This window comes from Leopardus geoffroyi, chromosome B1, assembly GCF_018350155.1.
Source record: "Leopardus geoffroyi isolate Oge1 chromosome B1, O.geoffroyi_Oge1_pat1.0, whole genome shotgun sequence".
NCBI lineage: Eukaryota > Metazoa > Chordata > Mammalia > Carnivora > Felidae > Leopardus > Leopardus geoffroyi.
This window is the reverse complement of record NC_059327.1, coordinates 146,408,074-146,435,466: the sequence shown is the minus strand read 5'-3', so window position 1 is coordinate 146,435,466 and position 27,393 is coordinate 146,408,074. Positions and strand designations below refer to the sequence as shown.

Below are 27,393 nucleotides of genomic sequence, written 5' to 3'. Positions count from 1 at the left end.
AACTATACTTCACTTACAAATTTTTAAAATAAATCTCCAACAAATATAGTCAATAACATCTTCCTCTTAGTTGCCTTAAGTGCCATAAAGGAATGTGTTACAGCATCCAAAGAAAACTTAAGATACCTAATAGACGTTATATATTTTACCTAACAATAAGAGTTCCAAAATAACAATGCAACATTAGAGCAACACAATTACTGAATAAAGATTTTTTCATCATTCCTTTTGTTTTTGTTCAAGAGTCACCATTCCTCTCCGTGACAATGTCTGTCCTTATCTGATGACGTTTGGTTCATTTATTTCAATAGTTTGCTTTGTCGGCATTGCAGCCACTGATAGTTCAAAGCTCTTACGAGGTGGCTTTCTTTTGTGGCTGTCACCTGCCAGAACAGAGAAAAGTCTACTGTACTTTGAGATGATGTAAAATACTCAAAACCCCAGTCTCCAGAATTCTGCACAACAATCTAATTTCACAATTATATGATCTACTTACATTCTCTAAGGACTGAATACATGATTACAAATACATAATTCCTATGCACACTCTCTGGCTGAATAAGCTAATTCTTCACCCATCATTTAATTTTAGTAATATTAAAACTAATGTACTTTTATATACTGTCATTATTTTAAACATTTGCTAAGTACTACCCTGATTTTTCAAGCTTTTTAAACTTATTTTGCTTTTTGCAAGCTACGATACCATAAATCTTGAAATATATAAGATACTTATACCAACTTAATGTAATGTATCATCATACCAAGGTTTACAGGTTTAAAGGTTTTCCCCAATTCAGTTCAGAATACATTTGTCATGTGGAGTACTAAAAAATGTACAAAACTGCTAAATCACTATACTATATGCCTGAAACTAATTGAATACTGTATGTTAATTATATTCAAATTAAAATTTAAAAGTATATATATGGGTACAGAAACACCTTAAGTAATAAAATAATTATATAAACAAAAACTCTGATCAACATTATGAAAAAACAAAACCTGATGAAAAACAAAGAATGCCCCCAATTAGCACTAGCTTGACCACAGTACCAGTTTTTCATTTTTTCAAAAGATTTTGAGAGAGTACCTTTGTACTTCATATAATTAGCAAAGAATAAGGTAAATTCAAAGTCTTTGGTTTTCTCTTTAAATTTTTTTTTAATGTTTATTTATTTTTGAGAGGGAGAGAGAGAGAGAGAGAGACAGACAGAGACAGAGTGTGAGCAGGGAAGGGGAGAAAGAGAGGGAGACACAGAATCCGAAGCAGGCTCCAGTCTGAGCTGTAAGCACAGAGCCCCACACAGGGCTCGAATTCACAAACCGTGAGATCATGACCTGAGCCGAAGTCAGATGTTCAACCGACTGAGCCACCCAGGTACCCCCAAAGTCTTTAGGTTTTGCCTGAAATGTTCATGAACGAAAATTCATACATATTATATATATGAATATATTACAAATATATATGAATATACTTATTTTACTTGCTTAAACACAGAGGTCCAAAATTTCAGAAATATCTATGGTTTTAATACTACACAAATTCAAATGTCCCAAAGCTAAATACTGATTTCATAAAATACAGAATATATAAAAAGAAAAGATAATAAAAATAATTAGAAAATATCAGTTATTACAACTTTAAACTATATATATCCATAAGTTCATTCAGAACATTTTCTATAGATTCGTAGCATTTCCAGATAATCTGTGTTCTGGTAGAATCAGCTCACAAAAACAGACAAGTGTTGGTAATGATCTGTTATAACTACGGTCTCATGTTTTATATCACATTTGCATATTTAGCTTTAATACAGAAACCCAAATTCTTGTGCGGATTCACAGGTCATACTTGAAATTTAAAATTCTGCATTCTGTCGTAACTTCACTTATCATCCCAGGAGAAAAACAAGCTACATGCTTTAGTTTTTTTTCTAGGATCTGAGTTCCTACTGCTTTCAGGGCTTACTCTGGTATTGAAGCAATTTAACAGGTTGAGTCTCAAAAAAAAAAAAAAAAAAAAAAAAGGCGGGGGGATTCTTGGGATCCTCAGAGGAGAAACCTATGACGACACACGGAATGAATGAAGCATACATGCACAACAGAGAAATTACTAAGGTTTATGTGGGCCCTCATTTTCCCACTTTTCCTCAGAAACTACAATCTCCCCAATATAGTCTAGAACTAGCTGTACCTCTTCTGAGAGGGGAGGGTTTGGTCTTTAGCTCTTGAGCACCTAGAAAGGTTAAATGTACCTAGAGCACCTTAAATGTACCTAGAAAGGTTTGCTCTCCATCCTCTCCTGGGTTATCTGTGAAGGTGGCAATCAAGGATTTTGCCTTTAACTTAAGTGAGCCTCCTCTTCCCACCTATGTCATCTGGCCAAGATGGGACTGTTCAGGTTTTCTCTTACAGAGGTTCCAGGGAAAACTAATTTAGTTATTTGGGTATGACAGTTCCATCTCCTAACATACTTCCGAGCTCCAGTATCATCATGGTATAATATAAACAGATCCGGGACTTCTTTCCTAACTCTTGGGCTGAGTCATACCCAGAAAAAAAAGTGAATCTGGGCGAGAGACAAAAACAAGGCCCACCTGAAACAAACAAACAAACAAAAAGACTGACTTCCAGAAATGAGGAAGGGTAACACACACAAATAGATTATGCTCTCCATCTGAAAAGACAGAAAGATTTCCTGAACTCTGCAGTGTCCAGGACAGAGCTCTGCCAGTCCCTCAGCGGCAGAGGACAGAGAAGCATCCAACAGGAAGTTGTCAAGGGATCTTAACAGCATGTGTGTCCTCTGTGTGCATCCAGTACCCACCTCCCCTGACCCCAGGCTCTGGAAACACTCCAGACTGTGACAAACTGATGGGGAAGTAAGAGCAAAGACCACAGATGAAATTTTCTGAACTAGGACTTGCCATTTACTAACAACTCTGCCTAGAGAAAGAAATGAGAGGAATATTTACCAGCCTGAAGTCAGGTGACTGATTCAACTCTGTTCATAATGTATCAGGTTTCTTTATTCATGAGTATTTTCCAAGATCCCAGCTACCTCCAACCCTATCAGAAATTATTTTGAGATCTGGGAGAAATATTCTTAAATAAACTTACATACATTGTAACAGCAATTCAAGAAGTCTGAAAATGGGAGCGCAATAGGAAATTAGGTACACTATCTATATGAAAAAAGATGTTAAGTATATATTTAGAAATCAAGAGGAATCAGAGTAAACAAGGAAAAGCATGCTCATGAAAGCAGATTCACCTACTGGAAAAGGGAGTTACGGCATTCCTTTATTTCTTACTTTCAGAAAGTGACAACTTCTTAGAGTAAGATGGGGAAAGAGGGCTGAATTCCTTCATCCCATTATGAGAAAAATGTATGTATCAGTACACAATGATACACATGGCAAGAGTCAACTTGTTCCAATATTTCAAACTCCCTTTCCTCTTTTTGCTATAATACAACTAGCATACCCATTTCTGCCTCTGCTTCCTTGATTGCACATTACAGAAAGTCAATTCTTGTTATATTCTACAAAGTTACCACAAAAACTGACTTAGTGAACATAAACCATTGCTCCAAGAGAAAAAAAAGGGTCATGTTCCCGCAAGCCTCTTGTCACGTTTTCGTCAACTCAATAAAATATATTGCTGATTCATGAACAGTAAACTCATGGCTAAAGCACCGTAATTCATGCCTGAACGAAGTTTATTTAATGTAGGTATTTTCCCCTTAAGGAACATCACAGCATTCTTGTGCTTGGGAAAACCAGCCAGCACTTCATTGATTGACTGACTTGTTTTTAAATATCTATTTATTTTTGAGAGAGGTGAAGGAGGGAGGGAGGGAGAGGGAAAGAGAGAGGGAGAGAGAGCGAGCGCACAAGATGGGGAGGGGCAGAGAGAGAGGGAGACAAGAGGATCTGAAACAGGCTCCTGCTAACTGCAGAGAGCCTGACATGGGGCTCGACCTCATGAACTGCGAGATCATGACCCGAGTAAAAGTCAGACGCTTAACCGACTGAGCCACCCAGGCGCCCCTAGACAGCACTTCAGTATGACAACACTTGGAGGCCATTTTAAATAGCGAAATCACCAACAAAAAGCACAAAAATGAGAAAAAACATGGCACTAAATAGACCAAGTAAAGGACACTTGGTTACATAGTATGAAAGCTGAAACAAGAAGGCACGGTGTTGCCTTATTTGACCTAGCTGGGAACATGTACCTCGAATGACTCAATTTTTTTGCCACTCTGTGTCCACTCAAGAATGACATCAAAAGCATTGTACTGATTTGAGAGTCACAAATAAATTTTAGCGAGTAGGCAAATTGGCAAATACAAAATCTGCGAATAATGAGGACTGACTGTACATATGTTTCAATTCCTTCACTATGATTAGAAAGACAGTTCCATCAATAGGGCAGTCACAACCCAGGACTGGGAAATCAAGAAAAGAAAACCAGATCCTAAATGCTACCTCTAAATTCTCAATTAGGTGGCAACCAAAATGGCTAAGATGTAATAGACATTATTTAAGAAAGAATTGATTTTGCTTTAGTTTTTACTTTATTGTAAAACATGAGCTGGGATGGCAGGACATCTCGGATTGTATTCGCATGCCAACTTAATGAAAACTTACAATTTATCACCTTCTTAAGTAACTGTCAAATTATTCCACAATTAGTTTTATCATCTTTTCAAATCAAACAACTGGATCTACCATTTATATTACCTGTTAATTTCCCCTATATGTCTACCATAATAAACCCATTGGAGTACTTAATCTTCCAAATAAAAAAGTTTATAAAATCACATCCACAATAGGTAGCCACCATTCCAGTTTTCTTCCTTTGACTAAATAAACTTAATGCTTAAGATTTTCCACTTTGGGCTCTAGCAATACTTAGTGCTGTACTCTATTCCAGACATCTTAAATTATAGAAAAAGGAATGTACCCGTTTCGTATTCTTTCAGAGCAGGTCGTAAGGCAAGATCACCTACCATATTAGGTACTTTCTTGTATGGACTACTCTACTGCATGTATCTTAAGTGCATTTTTTAAAAGTCACACATTAACTCATCATTGTATGTTCCATGAGATTAAGAGTTCTCAACCAGGAAATCACCAGAGAGCCTTGGTGTAGGGCAGAGGGGTTGTCAATGAAGGCCCCCATATTGTGAGTTCCAGGATTTCTCTGAAAAGAAAACCATAGCTTTAGCAGATGTGCAAACGGGTCTATGATCCTCCACACCACCAAAGTTTTAAGAATCACCTCACTGGATTCTCTTACTTTAAAAAACTTTAATGTATGAGATTGGTCAGTGTAATTTAACAACATTCAGTATCTAATCCTGTTTTCCAAAGTTTTGGCATCTCTAGCAAGTTGTAGTTTTATAAGCAGAACCAGACACTTTGATTCTACTTTTGTATTATATCTTAACCCACAGTACTTCACACAATTCATGATTTTAAATAAAGGCAAATTAAATCACATCTGAATTTCTAAACTTAAATGTAGTGTGATAGTTATACTTCCAATTGTTTCAAAATTACTGGAAAGCCTATCATGTTCTTGAAATGAACTTGGCGTAAAAGGCAGCAAAGAGGTCCTTATAAGGAGTGTCTGAATCTGACTTGGTCAATGGTATTCGGCAAAGTCGGCGAAACCTAGGAGAACGCAGCAGCAAGTTCTGTGAAAGGCCCATGAAGCTGGAGCACAACCAGTAGAGGACAATGGACTGTAAAGAGAAGAAAGGATGTGAATGTTAGTGCTTCTCCATTCTCCAAGGACACTGACGTCCAGAGACAGACAGGCAATAAAAAAGGAAAATTACAATCTCTGTAAATAGCAGTGCACCAGACTGAGCAAGACCTGTAGCGGCTATTAGATACCTGTCATGAATCTAGTAAGTAAGAAAGGAGGCTGAAAGGACCAAAAAGTGAAAAGAAAGCAAAAGGAGAAGTATTCATGATAGAAAGTGGGTGACAGAGAGCATCTCCCAGGCAGAGACTCAAGACAGATGTCACCTCCCTTCTTTGGCAATACAGCACACTTTTCCCCCAACAAGAGTCCTGACAAGCTGCTGTACTGGAGGTAGGGTACCGTGGGGCACAGCCATTCAGGCTCCCTGGATCCCATTTCCCTCCACACAGTGATCTATCATCTATAATGTCCCCAGTAGTCAGTTTCTTAGTCAGGAATGTAGTATCTTAGCCTTTGTCAGAGACAGTCTCTCTTCCACTTTCTCTTGTACTTCCATCCAGGGTGACTTATTTAGGTCAAGGACTAAGTTCTGTAGCCTCTCAAAATATTCCCATACATACATCCCTGTTCCAAACTTTTCTTTGGCATCAGAATGTGATCAGGCTCCAGGGGCATGACCCCATGGTGGTTTAGTCCAGGTCCTGGAGTAGAACTGCCTGAATCTGAATTCCATTTATTTGACTTTGGGGAAGTTATTTTCCTTCTGTTTCAGTTTCCTCATCTATAAAATGGGAAATGAACTATACCTACTTCAGAAGGTTGCTGGGGGAAAAAAATGTGATAACTTACAGAGACTGGTAAGCACAGTAGGTGACCTACCTGCCTTTGTTCCAAAGTAAATTCTTAGGGGCAGAACGTAATACATCCTCAAAGGAGATTAGCATAGTAGTTATGAGCAGGAGCCAAACTGCCTGGATGTGCCTTAGATACTTAAGAGATGTTAAGTATCACTTAATAAATGAGTGACCTTGGGTGAGTTACTTACCCTCTCTGTGCACGTTTCCTCATCACTAAAGTGGAAATTATAATGGCACCCACTTCAGTGCACACTGGGTGAATTATATGAGCTAAAATATGTAAGCCATTTAAAACAGTGCCTGGCACAAAGTCAGTATCAAATAAATACTGGCCATCATCATCATCTGAACTTACCCAGGACACAAAAACTACCCTGAAATTGCCTACTAAGAGTAATTCTTCCTTAGTAATAAACTTCTCTTTTTTAGCTGGGTATACTGCTATCTTAAAAAAAAAAAAAAAAAAAAAAAAGACTACTTGCCAGCCTCTTCTGCAATTAGATTATGACCCACGTAAGTCAGACGTAAGCACAAGTGTTTGGTGTGACTTTTGGCAAGGCTCCTTAAAGAGGATAACTGCACTTGAAGCACCCTTTTACCAATCCTGCAAGATAAGCTCCAGCAGCCATCATGACCATCCCATGGCCTTACAGATAGAAATTACAGGCTGTGGATGATGGAACACAGGGAGAGAAGGCGGATGGGTTTCTCCTATCTTCACACAGCTGCTATACCAGCTCTACCCCAAACTGCCTAACTCTGAATTTCCTATATTGGAGAGAATAAACTTTTGGGTACTTAAGACATTGCTTTGTAGATCTCTGTCACCCATTTCAAACCCAATCCCTCACGGAAAACTCATTGCTCCTATCTTATTTGACCAGGGAGTTTCCTTAGTTATAACTGGTATTATTTTCCCCCAGAAATGCGATGACTCTGTACTATTCTATTTTCACAGGGTATTTTACAACATTACTATTACATGAAAGGTACCATAATAAGCACGTGTTGCTATTTCATTACTTCTCACAGACATTACGATGTGTGTTTTAGAAATGTGGAGACTTACTTATTTTACACAGGATTAGTGACAGTATTATGGCCAAGGGACAGCTTTAAAAATACATTTTTGATGCTAAAAACATACCGGTTCAGATTCTTAGGATAATGAAGTACTTTCATATATGCAGATATAACTTTACATACCACCAACAAATGACTTCTACTTCATGGTCTATGTGTTGGCCCTCAGCAAAGACAGAGATAATGCCAAATACAGCTTTTGCCCTCTTTGCACTAAAGTTCCATTGGGAAATAAACAAAGGCTGAAAATAGGAAATAACTGCAAACGTTATTATTTTTTTCCATTTCTATCAGAGTGTAATGACATGTAAATGGGGACAGATGTACCTATCCCACTGAATTTTTATGAGGTTAAGCGATATTATATATAAGCCATTATGGACTCAGCATGAAATTTTGTTTCTTTTTTAAGAGCTAAATTCCTTGGCCCAGTCTATGTAGACAGAAGGAATTCAATATTTCAACTAATTAAACAGAGCAAATACTATGTTCACAGCGCTGTGTAAGACTGAAAAAAAAAAAAAAAAAAAAAAAAAAAGAAACAGAGTTGACAGCTAACTCACTTTCACACAGAGGAAGATTAACCAACCCAAGAAATATTCGAGTGTCACTTGGTGATAGATTAATTACTACAGAAACCTGGAAACCAGTAAGGGACTTAGTCAAATGAAGCTCAATAGAAGAGGCTGAATCCTGGGGCACCTGGATGGCTCAATCAGTTAAGCGTCAGACTTCGGCTCAGGTCATGATCTCATGGTTCATGAGTCCGAGCCCTATGTGGAGCTCTCTGCTGTCGGAGCAGAGCCCATTTCAGATCTCTCTTCCTCTCCTCAAAAATAAGTAAACATTAAAAAAAAGAGACAGCATGGGCGCCTGGGTGGCTCAGTCAGTTAAGCGTCCGACTTCGGCTCAGATCATGATCTCACGGTCCGTGGGTTCGAGCCCCGCGTCAGGCTCTGTGCTGACAGCTCAGAGCCTGGAGCCTGCTTCGGATTCGGTGTCTCCCTCTCTCTCTGACCCTCCCCCGTTCATGCTCTGTCTCTCTCTGTCTCAAAAATAAATAAACATTAAAAAAAAAATTTTTTTTTTAAATAAAAAATAAAAAAAATTAAAAAAAAAAAAGAGGCAGAATCCTAGCCAGTGTAAGCTATGCACAGAGAGGATTTAGCACACTACACACAATGCCGGTGCTTACTCACTGAAGGTACTGTCGCAGCAACTGGAATCATCAACACTGATACTGCACGAACGAAGTACGTAATATACGTCTGAAAACGAGACATTCCAGTTTTTTGCAGAGCAAAAATCTGAGAGAGTAGAATATAAACACACACAATGAGTATTAAGCATATTAAATTAGACAAGCTTTAAAATACAACCTGATTTTTGATTGACCTCCACCTACATATATTTTAATAGAAGCAAAAAAGTTAAAAATAAAACACTGATAAATGTATATGGTTGATCATCTGTGTTTTTTTTTTTAAAGATTGTAAGACTGAAAGTCCTTTCAAGATAGGTACTATGTATGAATCACTACCCTTGTTTTGGCACCTACATACAGTGCCTGGCATAAAGAAGGAACTTAACAGGTACTTCAAAGGTTTGTGATCTGACTCCATGGAATAAGGGGAGAACCAGGCTAGGAAAAGCAGTTATGATTATGAATTACTTAAGAGGCAGCATAGTGTAATAATTGCGAACACAGAATCTACATCCAAACTGTGAACAGCCCTGCATTTATTGGTTATGTGACTTTGTACAAGTTACTTAACCTTTCTGTACCTCATTTTCTCTAACTTAAAACAGGGGTAATATTAGTAGCTACATCACAGGATTATTCTAAGAATTAAATAAGTTAATTCATGTAAATTGCTTACAACAGTGCCTGCCACATGGTGTATATTAAGTAAGAATAAATTTTCTTGGGGTGTCTGGGTGTCTCAGTTGGTTGAGCATCCGACTCATGACTTCAGCTCAGGTCATGGTCCCAGGGTCATGAGATCATTGCATTGGGCTCCTCATGGAGCGTTGACCTGCGTAAGACTCTCTTTTCTCCCTCTGCCCCTCTCCTCGGTTCGCATTCTCCCTCCCTCTCTCTAAAATTAAAAAAATAAAAAATAAGTTTTTTTAAACTTATATATACTGGGTCATTAGTCACTAAAAGGAAAGACTAAGGATTGACATTAACTCACTATGACCTTGTGTTTACCACTTCCTTCGTTCTAACAAATATTCACTAAGTACCAACCATATTCATAGGATTGTGCTAGGTGATCTTAGGAAAACACTTAGACTACACATGGAGTCTTTTCTCAAGAAACTTTAACCCAAGACATTAGAGTACCATCATTTTAGGATGGTATTTTAGATTCCCCAAACAGAGACCAGTGACAGGTCTGTGAGATCTCAACTGAAGTTCTAAAGATCATTTCTAAGGTTTCTTCCAGTTCAAAGAGACTATGTTCTACTCAAAGTCTGAGAACAGCTCCTCATACAACTAACTAAAAGCTTGCTTTCCCTAAACTGCTGAGTAACACAGCATGGGATAAAGGTAAGACATAGTTGACAATTCATATTTTGTATGTATTTTTCCACTCCATCATATAAAGTTAAGTTCTAACTTTTCTAGGGTCATACAGCTAAAAAATGACAATCAGATATGGTGTTTCCTGCTTACAAATTTACATTTTAAATATATACACAAATTGCCAACCTACTGGAAGAATAAAACCAGATTGATAACCATCTTAATTACTCTCTTTACCAAAAACAAATCACAAAATTGTATGCATTAGATTCATATCATTGTAAAGGTGAAAGAGACTTTGGAAGTGTTCTAATTCAGCTCCTCCATTTTAATTATAAGCATGTGGCCCCCAGAGAGATTAAGGAACTGGCTTAAAACAGACAGAGTTTGCCAATGTCTGATCTATGACCAGAAACCAAGGAATCTCAATTCTAGCTCAGAGCTATCACCACCTATTTAAACGTTGCAACAGCAACAAAAATCTCAATGATTCCAATGGCAAACAAATCTCATTTAAAACCACTGACCTCCACTATTAGTAAATTGATGACACCAACAGAGATAGGCAGAATCCAAGTGGAATCCAGTGCAGTGAGGTCACGAAACCACAGGATCCCATCATTAGCCAACTGTTCCTGAACAGAAAAACCTGCTAAAACAGTTTCATAAATAAAACATAGCAGGAAGAAATACACAAGACATAAGTAGTCTAATTCAAATAATGGGTCTTTCACACTGAAGACATGTATTGCTTTCATTCGTTTTCATTCCACAACATAAACTAGTCCTTCCTGTGCTGAGAAAGAGGCAAGAAGCTCTCTGTAGCAAACAGTTGTAGGAGCATAGAGTAGCAGCACTCTTTCAGACTTGTATTTGTATAATTATTTGTCCATAGGCTACTTTCTTTCTGTTCAGATTACTTTCTGGTTAGAAATGCCTTTAAATGAAAGTAAAAAATACATGCTTTAGTTCATACTGTTTCTTAATTAATGTTTACATTCATAACTGTGAAAACTTTTCTGATCTCTTAATTTTATAAACAGAAGAAATTCTTGGCCAGAAAACTTAATCATGGAATTATAACACTAAATTTATTATGACTTTCATGAAGAAGTACAGTTGACCCTTAAACAACTCAGGGCTTAGGGGTGCCGACCCTCCGAGCAGCTGAAAATCTGTGTAAAACTTTTGGCTCTCCAAGAACTTAACTACTGAAAGCCTATTGTTGTCTGGAAGCCTTACCTATAACCCAAGTATCATATACTGAATTCTTACAATAAAGCTAGAGAAAAGAAAACATTATTAAGAAAATCATAATGAAAAGAAAATACATCTACAGTGCCGTACTGTAAAAAACCCACCTATAAGTGGATCTGCCCAGTTCAAACCTGTGTTGTTCAAGGGTCAACTCTATTACTACTGTCCTTTCTATATTCATTTGTTTTCTCAACATGGCTAGTTAGCTAATACGTGATATTTTAAAACCTATACCCTTGTAAGAAAGATGGTGACAATATACTAATTATAAAAAGTATAGAGATTTTTCACATTTTGTTTTTGATTTTGAGTACAAAAACATTGTTAGAGAACTTACTTGGGGGAAAGAGACTTCTATAATAACTACCTTCTGAATGTGTTGCTCCTGTGCTAAAATTCCGGAGGGCAATGGACATGAAGATCCACATTGGAAACTGAATCCAGACCAACACAGTGGCTTTGAAAGGGTGGCAGTTGTCCCGAACATACAGCTCTGAAACAAGCCTCCGCATATTCTTTAGATAAGTGAGTCTAGTTTGAAGGAAGAGGGAAAAAAAGGGAAAGGAGAAAATGTCATTTGATTAACAGTGCTTCATACCCATAGTACAAACACACCCATGTTGTGGTTATTAGCTAAAGTTTTGTGCAGGATTTTTAGTTCTCATAGGCTATATTAAGGGGTTGCCTAACAAAAGGCAAATGAAGCCTTTTACTGAAAATTCTCTAGCAATGTACACAAATTATATAACAATCTGATAAATCTGACATTGTCGGATTATAAGCTTTGTCTCTGATGGTCTTTGGCCAATTAGGTTTTAACAAGTGAAATTTCACTACTGACATGGTCTGACCAGTCTGTACCAGAAATTCCAAAGGTGAAAGAACATTTAACTAAAATCCCTCCATTCCAGGCAAGCTCAATTACTTGATCTCTGAATATACCTTTTATAGCAATGTGGTTCTGTAATATGTATGTTCTTGACCTATTAAAATGGTCTCCATTCTTCAATCCTTTTTCTTTTTAATTTTTTATTAACGTTTATTTATTATTGAGAGACAGAGAGACAGAGCATGAACATGGGAGGGGCAGAGAGAGGAGACACAGAATCCAAGGCAGGCTCCAGGTTCTGAGCTGTCAGCACACAGCCTGACGCAGGGCTCAAATTCACAAACTGTGAGATCATGACCTGAGCCGAAGTCGGACGCTTAACTGACTGAGCCACCCAGGTGCCCCTCAATTCTTTCATGAAGATTTTCTTCATGTTTCTCTGTTAATCCTATTAGTTATTCCTGCTCTTGCCTTAAGTCCCACTTTCTAGATCAAAGTCTCCTTGAAGGTCAACTGTTGGGTCTTACTCATCTCTAATTCTCTTATAGCAGGTTTTTGTACAAGGTAGACATTTAATACGCTTGAAGGTAACACAATTATAGTGTAGTATTACATTAAGACAGTACACAGATATCCCAAGCTTTGTAATTTAGACTCTGCCAACTGTTTGAACTTTATTTTTTGTTACTCTTTTACACACACCTATATATTCTGGTGCCTAAATGACATAGGTTATCCAATAAATCAGACTTCTACATCAGCATGCTTTTGGAAGTCATTAAATCATCTACGTGGACAGTCCACTTACCTGGCTATCCACCTGACAAACTCACTTTTACCCTTCAAGACTCAGTTCCATTGAAAATGCAGGAAACCCTCAGATGTGTCTTTCTAGAAAGTCATCTATCTGTGTGAGGATGTATCTGGAACATCATTCTGCCAGTACTGCATAAGCAAGGTATCGGGCTTGTCTAGGCTGCATTTATAACTCAGATGAGCAGCTATGAATCTGTTATTTTGGCCTAGATTTGTTGTCCTTAGATTTCTCTGATCAATAAAACTTAAACACTGTTAAGTTTATCAAGTAAAGATAGTAAGCTACCACAATGATTTTTTTAAATGTCAGGTCTTTCTGTGGCACCTGGGTGGCTCAGTCGGTTGAACATCTGGCTCTTGATTTCAATTCAAGTCATGACCCCAGGGTTGCAGGATCCAGTCCCGAGTCAGACTCTGCACTGCGTGTGGAGCCTGCTTGAGACTCTCTCTCTCCCTCTGCCCCTCTCCCCTGCTTGCTCTCTCTCTCTCTGAAATAAAAATAAATGGCAGGTCTTTCCAAATTTTCAACACTAAGTGAAGAGGGAAGCAATTTCATGTTGAAAATAGTAGGCAAATGTCTACCCATATAGGTAAAAATATATGAACAACCATATATACATCATATACTCATAATAAAAACCCTTATTTTTCTCATTGCTGTGAACTGGTGAACACTTAGTCTAGTAAGGACCAGAATTTGACTAGTAACTTAGGCTGACTGAAGCAGGACTTAGAAGTTCCCAGTGGCTGAGTGCAGGCATAGAATTGCAGCCCATTCAAGCACTTTCTAAGGGCTAAGAGCCCAGGCAGACAACTACACAGGGGAACCACAGTGGACAGACAGCACCTTGGCTATCTAATTTCTTCTACCCTGGCATTCACACATTCACATTTTCTACCTCCCTCTTCTTGTGGGTTATTGTCTGCTGTACCTTTCTTTCCAAAACAGTCAAGTGTATAAATATTCTGTATCATTTGCTGACTAAAATTCCAACAGACTGGCACGGTACCTTCATCCTGTGAAGCCTTTCCCTGACTTTCCATGATGACCGAACTTGTACATAACCTTTTTTATAATTGTTACGTCATTATTTGATTATAGGTCTTTTTCAGGAGGCTGGAGTCCCTCAAGAAGGAACTTGCTCTTTGTTTTTCTACTTCTTGCTTTCAGTCCACTACATAAAACTGTCATACCACACAAACGCATTAAAATATTAAAGAGTGAAAGAACTACTTTGCTGCTACAGCTACAGAATACTCAAACCTCTAATTAACATAATCACAGACACAATTTGGGTATGTATGTAAGTGTACGTATATATATACATACATATGTAGGTCTATATGCACAGAATTAGCTCACCTTGCAGCTCTTTTGGACCATTTCAACTGATTTGCACGAATTGCAATTTCTTGGTTAAGATGCCTTGCAATGTTTTTTATTTCTGGCTGCAAATTTTCCACCTAGCTAAAGAAAACGTAGAATTTGTTATGAGTACATAAAGGATCTTATCCATAACCACTCATAATATTCCTCTCACTCAGAAATGTGGTTTACTGATCATCTCAAGAAAATTTAAGTCTAAGCAGAAGATGTTAATTTGCTTAAGAAATCTTCAGTTACAACCAAATTTCAAATTCCAGCTCATACTCTTAGCCATGTGATTTCAGGCAAGTTACTTAAGCTGTAAAACCCTGTTTCCTCATAATATAAAATGTTTAACAACACCTACCTCACAGAATTATTATAAGGATTAAATAAGAACTGAATCCTAGAATGTTTCACCCCTGGATTTTCCAATAATGTAAACTGAGAAAACAGAAGTCTATTAATTAAGAGTCTTTAATACGCTCTGTGCCAGCGACAGAGCCACAAAAAGTTTGTATTTATTTCTGTTCTGTGTTAATTCTGCACAGCACGTCACTGTCTTAATGGTGATAATTTCCTTTGTTTCCGGGTCTCCGCATCCTCAATAATTATTTGAAAACACGTTAAGACATTATTTTTGAAGTTTCCCATTTGAATAATATTTTGCTTTCAAAGCACTTTAACCTACAGTATTTGATTTGATATCATAACACTGTGAAATAGGCCAGGAAGGCATTACTACCTGATTCCACAGAAAAAATAACGAAACACTGAAGGTCAAGTGGCTGAGACTAACCCGAGTTGTAGGCAGCACGGCCTGAATAAGGAACCAAGTTTGCAAATCGCTAGTTTAGTAGTTGTTTTCAATAAGGTGAACTGGAATACTCGGGGACAAAAGATGCTGCAGGCATACAGGCTACTACAACCTTTAAGACGGAAATTTTACAGGTTTCTCCACACAACTTCTTCTGCTAATTCTTTTACTTCTCTCATTCTCTAGCAGCAAGCAGCAGCAACCACTTGGGCTTGGAGCACAAACCCAGCAGGGTAAACGACATGACAAGTACACATATCACCAGACATCTCTCAATTCCATATCCAGTGCTAGTTAAATTTCTTAGCAAAGAAGGCGGTCACGATGATTTACATTAAGCACTCCGGCGGCAGCCAGGGATTTTAAGCCCCCGGTAGACGTCTACCACCCTTCACCGCCGAAGCTGATGCGCAGGGTGCAGGTGGCCCTCACCTTGGCCAGGATGTAGTGCTGGTAGGCGGCCAGGGGTAGAGTGACGGCGCCGCGCAGAGCCACGGTGGTGAGGCCGATGCAGGCCCACCAGGGCAGACCCGTGGCGGTGTGCACGCCGAGTAGCACCTCCTCCGCGCCCTGCACCGGCGCCGACGTGGCCAGGGCCTCGTACCAGCTGCCAGGGCCGCCGGAGCCCACTGCAGACACTGACGCCAACGCCCAAGCGGGCAGAGCAGAGTGCTTAATGCCGCCCGTCGAGGTTGGCGCAAGAGGCGGGACCCGGACTCCTAACTGCAGTGCAGGCCGCAGCCACCTACCGCCAAGCCGGCACAGCATGTGGGCGCCGGGGCCGAGCTAAAACACGGGCATCAAAGGTTAGAATCGGGCTACGATCCGCGGCACCTAGACCGCCAAGCGCACTCGCCGGAAACCCAAAGCGAAAAACGGGCGCTCGCTCTACTACTATTGACCTTCCCGTTCAAGCCAGTGACGTCTTGCGTCGCACTGGCGATGACGCAGGAGGTAGGAAAGTCCCGCCTTTCCCACGCGGCACCCGGCAGGCCTACTGCGCAGACACAAAACTTTCCCGCTGCTGGCTTGGAGCGCCTCGAACGCTGGACCGGAATTGTAGAGCCGGGGGCGGGGCCTGCTGCCGGGGGCGGGGCCTGCTGCCCTGGGCGGGACCGGGCTGTCTCTAGGAGCCCTCGCCTTTTAAGTCGGTGTGAGGCGTGAGCCTTTCCATTCCTTTACACTTTAGTAGGTTTTTGTTTTTTTAATGTTTATTCACTTTTTTGAGAGACAGAGTGCGAGCAGGGCAGGGGCAGAGAGAGAGGGGTACACAGAATCCGAAGCAGGCTCCAGGCTCTGAGCTGTCAGCACAGAGCCCGATGGGAGGCTTGAACTCACAAACCGGGAGATCACGACCTGAGCCCCGTTGGACGCTTAACGGACTGAGCCACCCAGGCGCCCCTATTCTTTTTCACTTTCAAACTGATTGTGTGATTTTAGTGGAAAGACTGGGTGGGTGGTTTTTGTGACCAGAGAGGGTAGTCCCCCACCTCTTTCCGTGCAACCTGATTGCTTCTGCTACTTACTGAGATAGGTTATACTGCCGAAATGCCTGCTTGGAGAAAGGCATGTGTTTCTCTGGCTGACCCTGAGTTTTAATGAGCATCCATTACGTACTAGGCATAGTTCTATCTACAGTATAAAGATTTAATTGGTTTACCTGTTCCAATTAACATTTTCAAGCCCAACTGCAAACTGAGTGTCATTTTATCTTCCATTATAAAGAGCAAAACTTTATTAAGATAGTCTCATTACTTAAGAGGGGTTATCACTGGCAGCACGGTGTATTCTTTACTAGTTTACATGTATCCTATAGAAACGTTCAAGAGCCTCAACAGTAACATTTTGTCTTCGGGTTAAAAGGGATAGGCTAAATCTACACGGACTAGTTTTTAGTTTTGTGTTCCTGACAACAGTACACACAAACTGGAATGACGTGAAGGAGTTTACTCACATAGGGGTTACTCCTAGTCCTAGTCCCCAAATTGTGTTGTGCAGAGTAAAATGTTGGTTAAAACAAGCCTCCAACAAATGTTGGGGTAATGTCAAACTGCAGTTACAAATTTTGCACCTACATGAATTTTGAAATGTTTCAACACACAAATCCCAACTTATGCTATATGTACATGTTCCTTTTTAAAATTTTTTAAAACTTAAGTTTATTTATTTAGACAGAGAGAGGGAGTGCGAATGGGGCAGAGAGGAGAGAGAGAATCCCAAGCAGGCTCCACACTGTCAGCACAGAGCCGATGCGGGGCTCAAACTCACAAACTGGGAGATCATGACCTGAGCCAAAGTTGGATGCTTAACCGACTGAGCCACCCAGGCGCCCCTAAGATGTTCCTTTTTAAAAGGAAAAACAAAAACAAAAACAAAAAACGAAGAAGGTACCACTCTACTTAAGGTAAATAAGAAACAACTGGTTGCTACTCACTACTGATTTTAAGTGGAAACGAATTTTAAATGGAAGTATCTTCACCTAAAGATTGTGGGAATAAAGAAGCAAATTCTATGATGCTGCGTTCCTCTCCTTCCAGAGAACTGGTGTCATTGGAAATTGGTCCTTCCACAGTAGCACTTAAGCTAGGTACTCTGACCTTTTAATATGCAGGAGACACGGAGTTGATGAGGTCCACCTTTTCGGATACATATTGGTGTCACATATTCTCACTTTAAAGTGTTGCTACTGTAAGCTTCAATATTGTGATCTAAATAAAATTTATGGATATTTTTCTACTAATTTCACATATATTAACATTCATTTATTAGAGGTGATCGAAACTGATCTACTTGGTAAAGCATGTTGGGGCGGGGGAAGTATCTGTCAATTATAAAGCCCAATACAGGAGTTCCTGCTGGCTCAGTCCCTGGAGTGTGCAACTCTTGATTTCCGGGTTGTAAATTCAAGCCCCACGTTGGATGTAGAGATTACGTAAAAAATAAAATCTTAAAAAAAAAAAATTAAAAAGCCCAATACAAAAGTAGAGTGTTAGCACTGATGTGTATGTATGTACTGGTTATCCAACATTGTGGTAACTTGTATCTTTTGAGTTGCAGAATACAGTATGAAATGACCATACAAACACCTAGCAAACCAAATGAAATCTTGTCAACTCTAATACTGCAAATGAACTTGCACAACATACCAGAACACTTCTTTAAAGTTCAACATTTATAATTAGCTTATAATTAGCCTATAATATTCTTGTCTTCACTATGTCACACACTATTTTTTTTAGCTTTAAGCTCCTTAAAAACAGACTTTCATTTTCTTTCTGCAGTTTCTGAAATTCTTACCCATCAGTGCTGAACACAGGAGTGGGGTCAAAATTTGAATACAGGCTGTTTACACATGTAAACTGTATATTTGTACTTTTAATTTCTCATTTTCCAAATATGCCTTTTGAAATGTTTGACACCTTTAAAAGGTATTTTCATAAGAAATTGTTAAAGTGGCCTCTTGGAATCAGATTTAGGTTGCATTTGTTTTTTTCCTCTACTTACTTAATGCATTGCTTTTCAAAACCAAAGCTACATAATGTAAAATTAGCTTCTCTCTCTCTGTCAAAAAACATCTTTGGGGCACCTGGGTGGCTCAATCGGTTAAGCGTCCAACTTTGGCTTAAGTCATGATCTCACAACTTGTGAGTTCAAGCCCTGCGTCAGCCTCTGTGCTGACAACTCAAAGCCTGGAGCCTGCTTTGGATTCTATGTCTCCCTCTCTCTCTGCCCCTCCCCCGTTCGTGCTCACCCTCTTTCAAAAATAAACAAACATTAAAAAAATTTTTTTAAAGAAAAGCATCTCTCATCTTTCTTATCATGGTTCTTAAGTACTGAGTATGCAAAATTGGCTTTCAGCTTTCAAAAGTGTGAATGCATTTAAAGGTAGAAGTCTAATATGAAACCTCTTATAACACATCTATTAGTCATGTATTCTGTCACATTACAGAACTCTTATTTATGTCAAGCCATAGTTGCACACTCTTTACTCACCCAAAATACAAGTGGCAGTAGTTTTGCAATCAAGGTATATAAGTAACACAGTTAAGTCATATTAAAGCACTAATGAAGCTCTCATCCTAAATTGATCCCCTGGAAATAACACCAGTTACTTGAGTGTTGGGACTTGTTGAAGCAAGCATTGATCAGTGGGATGTATACAGGTTTCCCTGCTATCTCCTACCACATCTTTCATAGGCCAAAATGGTGGACAGCAGAGTGGCCTCTGCTTTCTGAGGGTGTGCGTTACACTACTTGGCATTGCAAAAGTTCTGTACTGGCAGATCTGCAGGAATGAGAGTGTTTCTGAAAAACTCAATGTGAAAAATAGATGAAATAAAACAGAGGCTCTGAAGAAGCTTTGTGATTTTGAATTTCCCTCTTTAGTCTATCACTTTGTATTGTTTGAAAGATGAAGTGAATAATATAGTGTGCAAAATAATTTTTATCAAATGTGTATTTAGGTCATTTGAGTCAAAAGAAAGATGGTGTAATATTTTCATGAAAAACAAGACAGAATCAGTCAGTGAACTACTGACCCCACCACCATTTTTTTCCTGAGAAGAAAAATCCCAATAAGTATAGTAATTTAACAAAAAGTTAATTTTCAACTACTAACAAAATGACTTAGTTTTACAACAACAGTAAACAGAAGGGGAAAATATCTTTCACATGAATAGTAAAATCAGTTTTTCTGAATATGTTGATATATGTTGAGAACTTATGAAAAGGGGATTCTGTTGGCACTGGTAAACAAAATCAGCTCTAAAATGGAATGCTTGGTATAAAAAGATTACACAATTGAGATATTAATTATTTCAGTATTTGAAGTGTAATCTAACCCAAATATTATTTCCAAGAGTTAAGTCACTTCTTAAAAGAATGAAAGAAATACATTATGTAGTCTGCAATTACACAAACCATATACTTTCAAAAAGGGGGAAAAAAAGACCTGCATGGTCTCAAAGGATTATGGGTTATTTTTTATTGTTCAAATAAAAATGCAGTGCATTACATCTGAAATATAAAAAATGTATTTGAAAAATGTTCCTAGTACAGACTTCTAAAATCATGGTATTGTACTCAACAAGACTGATCTCTAAAACTAAATATGGAGCATACAATCTATATCCCTCTGTCCCATAGGTTTAAAGTCAAGAAAATATAGGTCCTTTCTTAGTAAGACACCCCCCATCTTAACAAATTGTTTGGTGAATGAACACAACTCATGTGTTGTAATAATTATTGGGTGGTATCTATTACCTAGCAGGATTATTTTAGTTATAAAATAATCCTAGTTAACACAGGAAAAAAAAATAAGCAAAAAATTATAGGATAGTGGCAAAAGTCACAGATAAAATACTGTTAAATAGCATTACACACCTTTCTTAGTAAAGTGCTGTAGTTTTATTTCATAGCTATGTTTGCAGGATATCATTTAGCTTTTCCCTTAAATTTGGCCATATCAATCATAAATTTATATATTTTAAGACCACTTCCTAAATTAAAAGATATAAATGTGTTGTTTACAAACTTCTAGACATTTTTGAGAAATCTTTTTACTCCTTATTCAAGCTACTAGCATAAAGAAATCATTTCATTTACTTTACAGCCAAGGAACCATATTACTATTGTCAACTCTGAGTCATTTATCTAAATTTTAGTTTTACCACTGTGGAATCTGTTTAATTAAAAAAAAAAAAAAAAAGATTGATGCATTCATTACTTCACTTTTATGCTTACTTTCTTTTATATTTCAACCATATGATTTATTTTTCCGTATGAGACAGGGTAGGACACATATTCTTCTTGAATACGTTATTGTTTATTGTTTTAAGTGAATGGAATAGATAAATCCCATTGAGTAGTTTAGTGTGGCTCTGAATCTTATATAAACAGGTAAAATGAAGACGTTATTTTGTATTCTGTGTAGTCACGTATACCATAAACTGTCTTAGTGACAAATGCAAAATTACCCTTATTACTTGCCCCAAGTTAGCTGTTGATCCCTTTCACTGATAATATACAAGTGTAGAGAATAAGAAGCCTTTAAAATTGGGGGGGCGGGCGGGGAAAGATACTTTCCACTAGATTACTGAAAATTGGAATTTTTATGTTGACTCTTGATGACTGGAAAGCCAATGTTAAGAATCAATATTTTCCAATATAAAATAGTACATTGAATTGTTTAATAATAAACAGTATATTAAGAGCCTATATATGCTGACTGGGAACCAGTGGTGGCTTTTTAAATTCTCAGAATGACTAAACATTTTATGGTTAGAAGCAACCACAAGTGATGATGAAGGTGCTCCATTTCTCTGTAGCAGCCATTACAATAAAAATCTTTACAAAATTACTTCACGATCAGCAAGAGAATTTTACTGGTATTAGCGGTAAAAGTGAAGAGAGAAGAGTGAAGAGAAGTGTGTATTAGTTTTAAAAGTGTGAGAAGGTAATAAAAAAACATGAAAAAGTGATAGATTTCTTCTATATGTGCCCTGCTGCAAACAAACTCTAAAGAGAGCAAGATGGGTATTTTAAAAGCCAGCATCGGGAAACATCCACTGATAATGCCCATTGTTTTACTTTATACTTAAATTACACAAGCAGAAAAGTTATGCTTATTAATAGTTTAATGTATGAAGGAAACATCCAGATTTCTGAATATGAAGGTACATATCTCACATTAATTTAAGTCTACATAAAGTAGAGCCTCTATACTGACATATTGAAATTTACTTTCTGCTTAGCCTTTTCTGTTATGTAAACAATTGTACATTTATTTGCCATTCTAAAACTTCAGGATCAAGTTTACATAATTTTGCTAAATTTCCGTGTTTGCTCAGAAGCAGTTTACAGTACTAAAACCAACCAGCCAAAGAACAGCTTCAACAGAAAGTTATGTCCAAAGGGGAAGAGGGAAAGAAAAAAAGAAAAATGATAAGAAAAATGCTAACTAAGGTAAAACGGATGGTGGTGGGGAATGGGCAGTCACAAATGTTCACAGAAAATAGGTCAGTTAGTAACTTCTTCTGCAAAAAGCCTACACACTTCAGTCAAGCACATCAGTAGAATGATTTGGGAGCATGAATTTTTTTCGGCCACTTGTGATTTCCTCTGAATGAAAAGGAATCTGCAGGCTAACAAGCCGATCCTCATCAGCCGAGCTGGTTCATATGCACACTGTTCATGTGAGGTGCCCAGGGTCCAGTCCACACCTATGAAAATCGAGCATACATTTTATTAAGTGTTACATCTGTAACACATATTTGATAAAAACAAAAATTAAGTGCTCTTAATATCTATAAGCTAAAATAGCTAAATCTCACTCAATCTGCAACACGCTTAGAAACAATGAAGAAAAGCAATGATAAGCCCTTAATTCTCAAACAGGATCTGATTTATCATTTTTTAAAAACCATTACCTGAATACAGATAGACTGATGATTAAAGAAGGAAAATGAAACAAAGATATTATATATACACCAAAATAAACTAAAATACACTAATAATTTCTGTAAATTTTCAGAGTTCTACATTGTTTTGCAATTTAAAATACTTAAAAGAAGTAACCTCTAGATGACCCTTTTCACACCATTAGTAAATTTGATGTATAAAATTATAACACTTTGCCACTTAAAATCTTTTGCCTACCATCTGCTACCCAATGAAATATATTATGCCTTTGGTACCATTTTCCACATCTCTCTACTGTATTTCAGCTCTATTAAATTTCCCTCAATTTCCTCAACTTCCCATATTCACCATACTCCCTCACTACCATGATTTACCTGTATCCTGTTTGTCTTGGCATCTCATAAACACTAACTAAATGTTCACTGAATGATCAGCCTTACCGTTTGAGGGCCATTATTTTCTGTGGAGCTCGAAACCATCTTTATCAGGGAGTTCCAAGAGGGGTCTGCAGCATGAGGGCCATTAAATATGGGTCCTCCAGCACCATCAGGAATAGGTGCTACTGGAGGAATCATTGCGTTCCCATACACAGAAAAAGGCATACCCTTAAAAAAGAAGAAAGCAAAAATTATGCACATTAGTCATATCTTCAAGTCACTGCTTATTTTTCCCAATAAAACCAATGGCATTAAAATTGATATTTGAAACTTCATCTTATTTTGAAAATATACATTATCTAGGTAATCTAAAAATTATTTTCCATCATATGATTTCTTCTAGCATTAGATTATATATAAGCCTAATACAGCCAAAATGTTTTGTCAAAGAACATTTCTCTAAATAACTGGGACAATATCAGGATATAAATATTTATATTTTAGCCAGATTTTGACATATAATTACAGTCTGAAGCCCACATATCATCTCATAAATACTTACCCACTTGGAAGTAAAATAAGGCTAATAATAAGAAAAACATTTAGAAATATAAAAATGCTTATTTAAGTCACCATTACCCCAACTTTAGGAAAGTCCATGTATCCTGCAGGAACATGCTGATGGAATGTACCAGAAGGAGTTACAATTCCTGTATTCTCTCGCTCCATTGCTTGATGCTGTGAAAACACTCCTGGATCGGACATTGGCCTATGAATCATGGGATTTCCCATCCCAGGGTTACACCAGTCTACTTTATCTGAGGGAAAACAAGGAGGCAGAAAAAAATAGTTGGTGATATTTAACATCAAAAGACAGCAAAATAAAGTCTTTTCTGTATTTTTTTTCTAGAATTTTCCACATTGAATTGTGCTTCCCTTTAGAATAATGACCTACTTTTATATATTTACTGCAGTATTTCCGTGTTGGTAGGTAGTGATATAATAGGCTAATAAAATAACCTAAACACTGGTTATTACAAAAGAAAAACTGCTAAGGTAAGATAAGAGCTGGAGTCCCAGGAAAATACTAGCTTCTCCTTAATACAGTGAAATGGAGAAAACAATATGCTTGTATTAGACAATTTCCAGAATGCAATGATAAATTCAATGGGAGATCACATGGGAATAAAAAAATGGTGTGAACTCTTAAAATTGATTAGTCAAAACGAAGAGATATGAACACAGATCTTTTAAGAATGACTGTAAAAGTTACATATTACTTGTGATATTTTAGTTAAATGCATAAACTTAATTTCTAGTAGGCAGGATAGCAGGTCTTACCTTGATTGCCACCAATCCCTTCAAAAGACCAGATTCCACTATGCCCTACTGATGTAGATAAATTACTCCCAATAACAGATGGAGCTGAAGTTCCAGTTTGCCTGATACGTGCAGAACGTTCAGTCCCAATAGGGACTGGAACTTTTCTGTCCTGAGAGACGTTGCTGGGCTTCTCTGACCCTAAAGGTACTGATGATGGGGCAGGCGAAGGTGCACGAACTCCAGAGGATACTGACTGTGCAGGAGAATCTAGAGAGAAGATATTTTGAAATAGTATACATGCCATCTATAGAGTATACATGTAATTTTGTAAAATCAAATCTTAAATCCTGAAGACACCATAAGTATGTGTTCTCTGAGGAAAATGAAGCATGAAAATAATGCTAGAAAATTATGTATACTGAAATTTGGTTAAGGTCCAGGACTTTGCAATAATTTTTAAAAATTTGATTCACAATTTTTCCATTTAGTTACATGACAGAATGTAAAGATGTCCAACTACACATGTGATATAACCCATTAAACTAATTAATATTTAAATAAATTAATGTTTGACACTGAGTAAAATAAACACCAGAGCAATAAGAAGACAATGTTTAAAGTAAAAAAGGTAAACACCACCAAAATAGAGGTGGGGAAAATCATGCCTGTATTGGCAATTTCCAAACTGTACTCCTTGAGAACACGTGTCCATTGGTATACAATGACAAAAACAAAGGGATTCAGGTATCCAACAAAGTTGGAAAATCTAACATAAAAAAATTAGTTTCTTTCAATCAGGACTTCAAGAAACCTTAACATGCTAATAAAATTCCAACAGAAAGCTATGCCTCATTGCCCAACTTTGTTCTATTGTATCACATGGTATTCCACAGAGCAAGCTTTCTGAAATGACAATTTAAGCTTTATGTATCAAAACAAGGTGAGTTCTTAATATAGTCAATGTGGGAGTATTCTTTAGTGATTCAATCTCTTCATGTACTACAGAGAAGAAAAAAATAAGAAAACCAAAACTTTATTTCTTGTGAAAAGTTTAAGTATCAAGCACACTTAAATTTAAAGAGGGTATAAATGGTGGAGCTTGAAGCTTAAAAGTTCAAACAGTTACCTGCCTGCCTATCTACAATTTACTCATAACTGCCTGACTGTATGCCCTAGAGATAGTCATTTAATACTATTTTTCCATTTAACCATCTTTTTTACATTTACGTTTTCCGTGTGTGTGTGTGTGTGTGTGTATGTGTGTGTGTGTGTGTATGTGTGTGTGTGTGTGTCTATATTCCTCCAAAAGGATTTGGGTAGCTAATAAATTTGCAAAATCAATCAATCCATCTATCTATCTATCTACATACAAATACACATACCCAAAAGCATATTGCTTCTACTTCCCAAGCTATGAGAATCTGGAGGACAAAGAAAATTCAGTGATATTATTAGCCTAAATATGCTTAAAAATGATTTGCTATACATATTTTAGAATCATATAGACTTGGAAAGTACTATATTGTGGAGATCAATGTTGTCTTACTAGTGCTTACAGAGGTCCACTTAGGCTAAATCAATAGTACCACCTCTCTCAATGAGTTGTGGTGATATTATTAACCAAAAAAAGAAAAAAAAAAAAAAAAAGAATGTGAAAGTACCTTATAAATTGTAATTTATTATAAAGATATAGATCATGGGAAACAAAAACATGAAACTTCTGAGCTTATCTGTAAAAGTAAATCAAGAAAACTTTTACCATTTAATAAAAAATTAAAATATATCTCCTGTGGGGGCAGCACCTGGGTGGCTCAGTCAGTTGAGCATCCGACTTTGGCTCAGGTCATGATCTCCTGGTTTGTTAGTTCAAGCCCCACATCGGGCTCTCTGCTGACAGCGCGGGACCTGCTTCAGATCCTCTGTCCCTCTCTCTTTCTGCCCCCTCCCTGCTCACGCTCTCTCTCTCAAAAGTAAATAAAACATTACAAATATGTGTGTGTGTGTGTGTATATATATATATATGTATATATATGTGTATGTGTGTGTGTGTGTATATATATATGTGTATGTGTGTGTGTGTATATATATATATATATATATATATATATTTCCTGTGGTCATGGATCCATTAGCATTTTTTGACAGCATTACTTTTAACAAATCATAACAAAATAGAAAAGCCAACTATGTGTCTTTGAAGCAACTAAAAATATTTTAAAATTCACCTTAAAATTACACTGGTATAAGAGGGAATTCTAAGAAGATGGAGGTTCAGCAAGCAGCAAGTTTTGATTCTTCACAAATCCTTCCATAAAACAATCTACCAAGTAAACAAAGCCAAAAACCCATGGATAACATCTATAACAAACCTAACAAAGTATCCAAATGAATTGAATAATACAAGTGAATAGGACAAATCACCAACAGCTACAAGACCTCTGTGTTGTCAGCATCTGTGTGAAAAGAAGCAATTCTCCAGACATAAGAACAGAATAGGAGAACAACAAAACAGTCAAAGGTAGTCAGAGGAAAAGCAGAAAAGGCCAATCAGAACAGCAGGTGAAAGTGGGATACTTCTGCCTATGCTGGGTAACTACAAGGGATTTACAATGAAGTCTGAAGAAGTCAGAGCAATAGTGGCCCTATGAACTCTCAAAAATATCTGCTGAAATCTCATTCCAGAATAAAGCGCCACACTGATAGGAAACTTCTGGAAACAGATTCCAAATTGAGCAGGAAAGAGACAACAGAGCAAATCAAACACAAGATCATTTAAGAGAAGGCAGAGGTGAGGGTGGTGGGAGGGTAAGGATAACAAAGCCAGGAAATATAATGAAGTACAAGGCCATATTTGCGCATACTTACCTAAAAGACAAAATTCTAGAGCTTTTAAGCTAGAAAAGATATCTGATCCACTTATCCTTTCTAAATATTCAGGAAAACTCATTTCATTTAAAAATGTGAAACAGAATAGAACTGAAGCCAAATTCTATAC

The 27,393-nt window shown here is 37.5% G+C and overlaps 2 protein-coding genes across 13 annotated transcripts in view; both read right to left on the bottom strand.

The window, feature by feature from the left end:
• Positions 1 to 130: 130 nt before the first annotated feature.
• Positions 131 to 16,219, bottom strand: LOC123595879 (cytochrome c oxidase assembly protein COX18, mitochondrial). 3 transcript variants are annotated; one of them, XM_045473787.1, is made up of 6 exons: positions 15,712 to 16,219; positions 14,460 to 14,560; positions 11,819 to 11,982; positions 10,722 to 10,846; positions 8,864 to 8,971; positions 131 to 383 (listed from the first exon to the last, which is right to left on the bottom strand). In XM_045473787.1, exons 1-6 carry the CDS (start codon positions 16,045 to 16,047, stop codon positions 300 to 302), a joined length of 918 nt encoding a protein of 305 aa, XP_045329743.1. In that variant the 5' UTR covers positions 16,048 to 16,219; the 3' UTR covers positions 131 to 299. The 3 variants fall into 3 exon arrangements, with proteins under 3 accessions (XP_045329743.1, XP_045329742.1, XP_045329741.1); XM_045473786.1 differs by lacking the exon at positions 131 to 383 and adding an exon at positions 3,645 to 5,758 and having other exon boundaries at positions 10,722 to 10,843; XM_045473785.1 differs by lacking the exon at positions 131 to 383 and adding an exon at positions 3,645 to 5,758 and having other exon boundaries at positions 15,712 to 16,218.
• Positions 16,220 to 21,896: 5,677 nt separating this feature from the next.
• ANKRD17 (ankyrin repeat domain 17) overlaps positions 21,897 to 27,393 on the bottom strand; it is a 166,749-nt gene continuing 161,252 nt past the window's right edge. For all 10 annotated transcript variants that reach the window (XM_045473776.1, XM_045473775.1, XM_045473780.1 and 7 more), the window contains 4 exons: positions 24,417 to 24,665; positions 23,715 to 23,893; positions 23,139 to 23,303; positions 21,897 to 22,499 (listed from right to left, as the gene is read on the bottom strand). In XM_045473776.1, coding sequence (XP_045329732.1) covers positions 22,440 to 22,499; positions 23,139 to 23,303; positions 23,715 to 23,893; positions 24,417 to 24,665 — 653 coding nt within the window. In that variant the 3' untranslated portion in view covers positions 21,897 to 22,439. The remainder of the gene's footprint in view (positions 22,500 to 23,138; positions 23,304 to 23,714; positions 23,894 to 24,416; positions 24,666 to 27,393) is intronic.